We start from the raw sequence: 11,135 nt of genomic DNA, 5'->3' as shown, positions 1-11,135 counted from the left end.
ATATTGGACCCAATCGTCACAAGTCACACAATCTCCCCAAGATTTTTGTACTAAATTGCTTTTTTCAGAGAGACAAATCAGGACAAAATTAACTTATCTACATTTCTCTGTCCCAGCAATACACTCTTGCGGGATATAGCACCAGTTCTACCGCCAGACGGTGCCCAGTTAGGAGACCATTTGTAAGATTTAGGAAACGGGTATGTCCCCTTCTGGAAACTTGGACTACAGCTAAGAGCGGAGCCTATTATATTGTGTGCAGTATATTTGAGTGCACCGCGTAAGAATCGAAACGCAGTCTCCACTTTGGTGTGCAGGAACTTGACCCCTGTGTCACCCGGATTCAAAAAATTTGAATCTTAACTGGGGTTTGGAACAGTCTTTTTTTTTTTTTTTTTTTTTTTTTTTTTACCATAATGCTTGATGATCTCTGTGTGCGTGTGCACATCATGACATGCAGCTGGTGCCCTTTTAATTTATTTCTTGCCCTGCTCCTAAGACCGCCTAAATCCGCCACTACTTCTCAATTCTATGCATATAAAGTGCCATTGTAAAGTCCCGTAAAGGCATTCATGGCTGATGCACTGCATGTATACCTCAAATGAGCCTCGTCAAAGGAACCCATCCATTGCGTAGATCCTGGGGGAAATCATACTACAAAGGACCCTGATAGGACAAAGATGCCCTCTACAGATTCTAAAGGTGCCCTCTATAGATTCTAATTCACTAAGTGCATGGCCTATTAGCCTACTATTGTACTCCATATTATAGAAGTCTTATTTTATAATGATCCAGAGCCTACATTGTTGATGAAAACAATTAGCCAAAATGTGAAACACTTCATGGGTTTACCATCTACTTATTTTGATTTGGCTATAAAATACTGATGTTTGATATTCAATAGTGAACAGACTGACCAAAATGGGATGTGACAGTGCAGCGTGTTGGAGGGATAACAGGGTTAGTCCCAGCCTCCTCTTTAGTCAGTGACAGGGCGATTGTGGTGGAGAGCGGAGACAAGCAGCTGCACTACCAGTGGGTTGCTGCTGGTCTCAGTGAAAGGTAATGAGATTAGCGTTTCACCCTCGTCTGCGTCAGTGCAAAGGGGTCAATCGCAGGATTATCACTCTTTCTTTGGAGGTTACAATTACAATACATTAGTTTATTACAAAGTTTGTAGATTTCAGATTTTTGTTATTTCCTTTTAGAGGGATGTTTGCTACCTGTAATTAGGGTTGTCAGAGAGGAGCGTTCTAGCAGAATGTCGCGCAGCGCGTCTGGCCTTGGGACCGAGCCTGTCCCAGCCGAGGAGCGCTGAATGAAGCATCATCTTCCAGCGGAGGGACGTGGAGCAAGGGCCAACAGTGAAGTGACAGAGTCTGGGGCTCTGGTCCATTAGCCCTCATGCCACTTGTTAACAACAAAGTGGGTGATGATGGCACAGCCGGCACAGACGACACTTTGGCTGATGGAACGACTGATGTTTATTCCTTGATTAAGGTGAGCTGTCCAAGTTAATTTGAACTAAAATGATTTAATGCTATGGCTAATTTGCTTTTGGTCCCAGAGAATGATATAATATAGCTTTTTTTGTGTGTCCTCAAATTAGCTGTTGTTGGGGTATTTGTCAAGGCATTTGCCATAGGATATCTGGATTAGAAAAATATATTAGATATGCCAGTGTTTGTTGAAATGCTACAGTAAATGCAGAATGGTTTCAGTATGTCTGCTTTTAAAAACATTTGTTTGTTGTGTCAATGCTGGAAACAATAATGATCGAACTTAAGCTGATTCAGTTTATTTCTTCTTCTTTAATATAACAAGAATATATAACGGATCATACACTGCAACAAATGCATATTAATTCAATATTTTGAGGATCACATTAAAACGCAGTGATCCTCTTCCCAAAAATAGCAGTCACATAGGTTACATTAAAAACAATATATCATTCCATATCAAACTATAAAGCAATGCAAAAGAAAATAAATCTATTTATTCCTCTATATATATATATATATCAACACACACACTTACTGTACCTTCAACTTACAACAGTACAACATGCACAGGCTACTTGTATACATAACTACACTGCCCTATTACATCCATAACATAACCACTCCCCTATTACATCCATAACATAACTACACGACCCTATGACCTCCATAAATGCATCGGCATTCATTCTGTCCTCACAATGTTCTACTTTAAAAGCTAAGACAAAGAAAACGTATTTTTACCCTGTGGGTGAAAAAGCACTTTGACTGAAAAGAATTGTCCAGGTTCAGTGCATCTCCCATCTTAAGTAGGTCTATACGATGGAAATGCCAAGATACGGTCTATGTGGCGTAGCTTGTCTCCTGGACATATGAATGTGGTCTGTACTGCCTTGCTTGTTCACACATGCCTTGGTCATGTAATGTGTGGTAAAGGCATAACTTGAAAGCTAGAAACTGTAAAGTTATTTAAAAAACTAAAAATGATTACAAAGTAGGCTTCAGTTCTCCGTAATTAGTTTGTTGCAATAGCTTTGTACTAAGATATTGCAAGAATCAAATTCTGCAACTGCTATTGATATTGATACACAATAGTGTATGATATACGTATGTATTATAATGATATATTATGTATATTAAGTTTATATTATATCGCGTATTACATGGCAATACATTAGATATTAGATGCCACGGGACACTTGCATTCTAATTAGGACTGCAAAAGGTCCTTTGGGTTATCTAAAAATAGATTGATGTTAATCAGATTATGTCTGATATTTGTCTGTATCAAAGCCACACCGTCTAATCCTCCAGGGCTAAGCCCTGATAGGCCTATTAATCGCTGCCTGAGGAAGAGATACAGTAGCACTTGAAACACCTTGTAAATTGTCTGTGTGTATAATGGACTTATTGTGTCTGAAAGCTTAAGAAAATCTGCAAAGGGTGTGTACTTATTAAGGCTTTCATTTAGACCTGTTGCAAACCTATACGTCTTTATACTTTTCAATCAGTTTTTCCATGTCCACTTATTATAAGCGACTTTGGGCTTGTTTTTCTTCAAAGTCGCTTGTAAATATTGTCCGCTGCGTTTTTTTGGGCTTGTTTCTAAAGTGTAGTTGCTTATTTGGGCTTGCTTAAACAATATAATATTTAAAGGGCAAGACCACTTTGGTAGAGGTTTGGGTTGTGTAGTTACCTTGCCATGATGTAACTCCAAAGGTGGAAAAATAATTGCTCGATTGATTAGAAATTAATCATTCTAAATATGCTCCTCATTGACTTACATTGTACGCTAAAACAGTCACTCTTTTAGCACATAAACGAACGCAAACCAAGTTGATTCAGACTTCAGATTTTTTTTTTTACATATGAAATGTATAAAAAAATCTTCCTGTTGATTTTACTATTTGAAGATCCGGATCCGGGGTTTCTTCCTAATAAAAATGGCAAGTAACATTTTTATTTAAAGAAAAACAGTACTGGGTTTTGTGATTCTCTATATTGTCTGAATCAACTTTGTTTGCGTTTGTTTATGTGATAAGAGTGACTTTGAGAGCTGTTTTAGCTTACAATGTAAGTCAATGAGGAGCTTCTTTTGAATTATCAATTTCTAATCAATGGAGCAGTTATTTTTTATTACTTGTCCACCTGGACCTCTACCAAAGTGGTCTTGCCCTTTTAAAGTGGTTCATGTCATGGACCCCCAAATGTATATGTACCGTATTTGTCCCCCTTGAAAATGTTTTGTGCCCGGGAGTCCCTTATCAGATTTGTGTTAGAATGTTTCAAAAAGCTTCCAAATAGTCCACATTTTATAGCCGACGTATAAAGTTGTTTTCCTAGACCTGCTGGTTGCTTATTTCTCTAGCAAAATCTGGCAACACTGCTTTCAATCCGGGACAGCATTTGTGTCACATTTTAGATGTTGCTATATATACATTATATATAGCAACATAATATATATATTTTTTAAATAAAAAAAAAAAAAAAAAAAAATTAAAGTTTTCAGAAAACTGAAAAGACATTTTTAGAATCGGCCTCGGGTCGATATGGGTTAATAAACGAGTGTTATTACAACTACCATGCAAGTGTTGTTTGGCAACTAATTACACACTAGAATTCTGGGAGTAGGGTTCAAGTGGTTAACTGGGTCAGATTTATTATCATTCATTATCATTATGGAGATCTTTGTAGAATTAAACGTCTCAGATTCACAATGTCTGTTACAGCACATCGACTGCCTGCTGGTTCAGATTAGGCCACATAGGTTCATAGTGTAACGACCCACAGTGCAGCGCCCCGAGATCGAACCTTCGATCCACAGCTCGCTAGTCCGGCCAACAACCCCCTGTGCCAAGAAAGCTAGCGCTCTCAGTGGAGGAAGTTACGGGGACGCTACATTCTCCCCACGGTTCGAATCCGAGCGCGCCCTTGCACTTCACTCCAGTGACGGACTCCAGTCACTCTTCTTTAGTTCCCTCACGCGAGCAACGCGCCACTTCTGACACCAGTGTAATGACGACATTGCAGCGCCCCGAGTCAGGATCTAACCTTCGATCCACGGCTCACTAGTCCGGCCAACAACCCCCTGCGCCAAGAAAGCTAGCGCTCTCAGTGGAGGAAGTTATGGCCAGATATGGGGACGCTACGATAGTTTCATAGGTTTGGTATTTGTAGTGCGTCCCCCATCCAGTTATTAACTGGCCCGGGGCGCAGTCCGAAGAAAGAGAAAAGAAACGGAAAAACAAGACAAAGAAGACTAGACTAGGACAACAAGAACTTAGTCACACTGTCTGTCAGTCACAACATATAGTATATGAGCAACCTCTGCTAAACGGCACAAGACCAACTACTACCGTGATATTCAGTGTATGACATGTATGAGTGAATTTCAGTGTTGAAAAAAAGTTAATATTCAGGGGATAGGATCATCTCATCCCAGTTTATAACCACTAGCATTGACTTTAGGCTTATATATATATATCACTTGGTTGGTCAAATCAAACGCACTCTCCCACGGTGAAACAAATGGCTTTGAATCTTACTCTGCATCTGTCCTATTAATATATGACTAATATTTGTGAACTTGAACGCTACTCGTCTATTTATCAGTTTATCAATATGGTAGAACTTTCCCTTGGATTTAATTTGCATAGAAAAAGCAGGTGTAATGTTATGTACACTCATAGAGAGACCGTCCTCAACATTCAATGTTGGTTTATTGTCATTTCTTGAGGTGTGTGTGTGTGTGTGTGTGTGTGTGTGTGGCTGCCATGGCATGAAGCTCAGCAACATCAAGCAGACAGCTGCAAAGCACAAACGTGCTCATCGAAAGGGTGATACGTCCACTCAGACATCAGGCCAGGAGTTCAAGTTCACCAGTTGCCAAAAGATATGTCGGTCAAGGATTGGCTTATGTGGACATCAACGTGCCTGCCTCAAAGCAAAGTAAAAGCTAGGACCCCAAATATAAACTCCTCCTATTATCTGTGTTTGGACAGTCATTTAATTGTGTGGGGTGTGTGTGAGAGACAACCCGGTCATTTACAACCTGACGTGGAATTGTTGCCACCCACAAGAGAAGTTGAGGTTATTCAGCTAAGCTTTGTATGCTAATAACACAATGTGGATTTGAACGGTGCACGTGTCAATGTGCGTGCTAGTGCTATGGAGAGGATATCCAAAGCGCCCTCACGCTCATAAAATGCAGTGTGTGGCCCTAAATGAAAGCCCTTTATACGTTTGCAGCGTCTGTATATTCTGCTGTTCTCTCTGTGACGACACATCGCATAGCCTGAACTCCGAATCTCCGGTCTTTACACAAAAACGCTAATAAACGGCTTACATTTTGGGAAAGTAAAAAAAGCGGCCTTGTCAATGTCTACATGTTCAAATGGTCAATGTCTGTGTGCAAATTCAGATCAATTGCTTAACCCACTGAGGAGAACCATGTGGAACAGAGGTTTCTCTCTCTCTCTCTCCATCTCTATCTCTACAAATAAAATTGTAGGAGCTAAGTCTATTGATGATCCTGAAAATGTTCCTGAAAACATTCTGCAGGATTTAGCACAGGTTCTCCAATACGTCTTCCTGACAGCAAGAGGGAAAAAATACTATAGGAAGGTTGGTGCAGGACCTTGATGGTGCTACGCTAATAATAAGCCAAGTAAATAAGCTACTCTTTTTCACCATGTAGCTGGACAAAAGCTATATTGCGACATTTTCAATGGCACATGAACCAAAATAGCACAACGGGTCAGAGGAGCTTTGAGTGGAGTGTGTCCATCACATCAAAGAGAGAATCATCCATCTCCATCCACTGGTCTATACCTCTCAACTGATGAAAGAGAAAACGCACCATGAGAGCCTGTGCCTGTGCTCTTATCAGCCAGGTACTCGAACATAAACACGAAAATTATCATTCATCATTCATACGAACATGGAAAGACTTTCACCATGCCAGCCCGCCTCCACTAGTCTCAATTACAAAGAACACTTCTGTGCTAAGGAACTTTGCACAGAACACACATTGGAAAACTTCCTACTGCACTTAAGTGACTTTAACATGATCTAAATAAACTGTCATTTCTTTATTTTTCTAAATTTAGAGTAGCCAATACTTTTTTACCCCCTTTTTCGCCCCAATTTAGTCATTATGCCAATTGATTCCTCCCCACAAACTGTGTTCTGTGTTGTCACTGCTGTTGTATCCTACTGACCTCACCTGCCAGTGAGAAGCCCCCAACGGGAGGACGTAGGGCCTTCATCCTCCTCCTCCCGACCAACAATCAATCAATGAATTCACGGATTGTAATTGATAGAAAAAATATTTTTTTTTGGGTTAACAACTCCTTTAAGTTTCCACATCAGCCAGTGACTGACTGGGAGATTAGGCGTTCCCAGACTAGCATGGAAATATATTATACCCCTCCTTGTCCTCGGGCTGCTCCGTGGCCTGTTCCCAGCTGGGTGTGCCTGGAAAACCTCTCTGGGGATGGGATCAGGAGGCATCCTTACTATAGGTGCCCGAACCACTTCAACTGGCTCTTGTCTATGCAATGGAGCAGCGGCTCTACTCCAAGCATCTCCTACCTAGATGACGACCTCATCCCCATGGGAGATGCCAGCCACACCCTCCTGATAGAACTCATCTCTCAACTCTCTTTTTTGTCGCAGTGGTGGGTACAGCACAGTAGCCCAATAATGCTTATTAATTATGGTACTTTATTTAATTTAACACTTTTCACTTTTACTGTTTTTTTAAAATGATGTATTTTGGGGCTTTTATGCCTTTATTTGACAGGACAGTAGGCTGACAGGAAATGGGGAGCGAGAAGGGGAGTGACATGCAGCAAAGGCCGTCGGGATAGGGAGTCGAACCCGCGACGCCCTGTCAGGCTACATTGAGCTTAGGTGCCTTGACCGCTAAGCCAGCAGTCCAGGCCTACTTTTAAGTTTTTTTTAAAACAATCTTAATTCTTCAGTGAACCCCTTCAATTATGGCACAACAAATAATCTCACATTTTTCATTTTGTTTTCTTTAATTTGTAGCCCCAGTTGGTTGTAGTCCGGTCGTGTGTAAGAAGCCTCTCCATTTGTCTTAACCCCATACATATACAGGTGGTGGCATGTTACCGGCACTTGGCCTCGTGTGTCGGCAGCAGCGTGGACAGCTTACAACTTCGGGACGAGCTGCGACAAACGCGAGAGAAGGCCCAGAAGTTGGCCGACACCTGCTGTCGGCACCTGACGTCTCGTCTCCGCGACAAGAGCCTGCCCGAGGATGAGCGCAAGGAGATGGAGCTCCTGTGGGTGGCCTTGTCTTCCAGCCTCGAGCTGCTCCACGCCGACATGTGCAAAGTCTTCAACATGGGCGACATCTTTTCTATGGCCAACGCCGCTGGCCGCGTGCAGACTGGCCTGGAAGGTAGTTATATCACACACACATTTCTGTGTGTACCTCAGGAAGCACATTTAACAAATCGTTGCTGTCGGGCAGGAACCTCTTGGCTCCATATTTCAACTTTTTGTGTTCTTTGGTAAATTAACGCCCTACTTGATCATACTGCAGCGTCACTCAAAAGTAACAGATCTGCAAGCCCGAAACATGGCACGAAGTGACGCGTTTTGAGCTTGTAGATCTGCTACTTTTGCTCTTTTGGAATCCTGAAAAGTAACTGTTTTGGACATAATGAGGTTTCCACCCGACAGAGACGAAATAAGAAAAGTGCTATCGAACTATAAATTGTTATGAATTCTACTGGTGTCCTCCATTATCCATCCAGTCATGTACCAATAGAGATCATTGTGGGTGGTCCAGTATGGCAGTGGTTGGTTCTCTACCCCTTGTTTCAGATGTGGGTCCGCGGCCAATTACATTTGGGGGTCCTTTACATGAAAACATTTGAGATCCACTGGAGCCTCGGGGGGGTTAGGTTAGCCAAGGGACCCATGCAGTGAAACGTCTCTTTGAATTCTCGTCCTGCAGGGGGCGGCAGTGAGGTGGCGGCCCGGGCCCTCAGCCTGCCGGACGTGAACCAGACACAGGCTCCCCCCGAGGGCCTGGAGGCGCAGGAGCGCGGCGCAATGGAGCAGGAGACCGCCCTTTTGGACCACATGATCGAGGACATGGAGATGAAGGTCAACGTCCTGCGCTGGACGGTGGAGGCCCGCGGCCCGCTGCACGTCGACATGCCGCTCGACAGCACGGACAGCGCCTCCCTGGGGCTCCCCCTCTCCGTGGAGGAGGCGGAGGCGGTGGAGGAGGGGTTGCAGCCGGGGCCCAAGCCTGTGTGTCAGCCCAGTCAGATCCGCATAGCTTTACTGTTCGGTGCCGTCGCTGTGGTCGCGGCCACTCTGTCGGTCTGTATTGTCTTCTTCAAATGAGGACAACCTGCACACAGTCAAATCTTTAGTGTTAATATAACTCTGAAGAGCGTACGAATGGAACCAAATGGACCCATTCGTACGCTCTTCAGAGTTACATTAACACTAAGGACTTTACTGTGCCGATATGGATATGAACGTATACTGTACATGCACACACACCTGCGTGGAATCGGACATATGCATGCGTTGGCACGTGACTCCTATTTTCTGACAAACCCGAACAAGATGCCATGGGATCTAATGCCAAAGCTGCCATACACTGCTTTTGTCAAATGAACTGACAAATCCAAATAGATGACATGCAATTAATGCCATGGAAATGTCATGTCCACATATACAATGGAAGAAAAACTTTTTTTTTATTCTGCTTTAAAAGAAGATCGAGACATTTTGTGTTGCTGCCTTTTAGTTGCACACTTGATCCACTGTAGGATGGAGAATTTCCTCTTTCAATGACCCCTTACATTTTATTTTATAAACTTTATTTTTCTGGAATCCATGTAGCTTATTATATTCTTTGTAAAGACATACTGAAATTACAACATGCCTTGTAATTACAATGGTACAAGTATGTGATTGTCTTGTGATGGATGTTTCCCCATTATTGATGATTTGAGACTAGGTATTTACGTGTGTACATCTTATGACAAGTGTGTACATCTTACTACAAAGAATCTCCTTATGATTACATAATGTTCAAAAACAATAACCCAGTAATAGATGAACACCCAGTAGTAGATGAACATCTTGGTTTAAAACCCTCAAAGTATTATCCTTTTTTTGGGGGGGGGGGGGGGTTGTTTTTAATACAAAACAAACATACCTCCTTTAGGAGAGCAAAAAGAGGGAAAAATAAAAACTATTCATTCTGAGACCAGGGATGTGCAATAAGCAGAGCCGCACCTTAGTGATGGACAATCCAAACAATAAGATCTTCATGCTAAAAAAAAGGTTTCGTTATAGTTAAGAGACAAAATGGCATTCCACTGTCCATTATTGGAGGTAATCACATGAGGGAAAGTAAAACAAAATCCATAAACAATGAATGAATGAATTGAAAACAAATAAAATGCAAAACAGAAAAAAACAAGCATAACAAAACAATGTTTGAAAAGGAGTGGGGTGAAATGTAAACTTTTAAACTCCTACCCCCCTCTCTGAATCCATTAATATGTTATCTCCCTAAAACAGAACCTTACATAGGCAATCCAGTTTGACCATAACTTAGTCAATCTTTCCCTTTGTATTTCTATTAAGTATTAACTATTCTCTGTCCGATCCTCTATTGTAAAAGGGTCAGTAAGCAACCAATGCCTGGTGATGGATTTTTGCCATATCAAAATACCAAACATATATTTACTTTACTTGAGAAATTAATTTTTTTTAATACTTACAGTATTACACTATCCACTGCATCTCGGAGGCAAATTTCTCACCGCTACAATTATTTGACTGCTTTTGTTACTAGTTACTACAGATTTTGTGATTATGATGTATTAAGCTACCGAGCAGCACATAAAGTAATTCATAGCAGCCCCACATGGATACATTAATGTATTACTACTTCTGCATAATGAGTACTTTTACGTTTTGTCAATTTATTGCCAATAATTGAATAATTTTACTCATTTAACATTCGGAACGCAGGACTTTTATTTGTAAGAGAGAATTCTACATTATGGTATTGCTACATTTATTTAAGTTAAAAAGAAAAGTGTGTTTGAAGTTTTGAATGTCTGCACCACAAGCATTGTTTCCATCACTCCAAATGGATCCCAGAGGAAAATGTTCATATGCAAATGTATTTGTAATAAAGTTGCTGGTGCAAAAGCTGTATGCGTTGTCTTTGACAATATTGAAGAAGACAAATTAGAGAAGTCGATGTGTGTAATAATAAAAGTACTGCAGGTCTCTACCGTACTTTACTGTAATGATGTAATTGTTTGTTTAATTTTTTTTATTTGAATGCAAGATTAAGACAACGTTATTAATGTTATAGTAACAAAGTAATGCGAGTTTGAAGGAAATTGTAATTATGATTCATTCTGTAGTCATAATAATTACAAATAATTATGAGTACAGATATACATTCTCAAAAAGCATAACTCTGCACAATAGTCACTGTTCAAAAAGTCCCAGACACATATTCTGCATTAGATATAACATTTGTATAATAAAAATGTGTTTATTTTTCCTGCTCTTCATACCCTGACTTTTGTTGCAACAATTGGATGGTAATTTGCTTAC

General features: G+C 41.0%; 1 protein-coding gene across 1 annotated transcript; it reads left to right on the top strand.

The window, feature by feature from the left end:
- Positions 1 to 1,404: 1,404 nt before the first annotated feature.
- rgs9bp (regulator of G protein signaling 9 binding protein) lies at positions 1,405 to 8,885 on the top strand (the record flags this gene model as incomplete). Its single annotated transcript, XM_080417504.1, has 3 exons — positions 1,405 to 1,500; positions 7,620 to 7,926; positions 8,488 to 8,885. The coding sequence occupies 3 exons, from the start codon at positions 1,405 to 1,407 to the stop codon at positions 8,883 to 8,885; spliced, it is 801 nt and encodes a 266-aa protein (XP_080273630.1).
- Between the last annotated feature and the right edge of the window lie 2,250 nt (positions 8,886 to 11,135).

The sequence above is a fragment of the Gymnoscopelus braueri genome (genome assembly GCF_963280865.1).
Source record: "Gymnoscopelus braueri genome assembly, chromosome: 21".
In the NCBI taxonomy this organism is placed as follows: domain Eukaryota; kingdom Metazoa; phylum Chordata; class Actinopteri; order Myctophiformes; family Myctophidae; genus Gymnoscopelus; species Gymnoscopelus braueri.
This window is presented reverse-complemented; position numbering and strand designations above follow the sequence as displayed.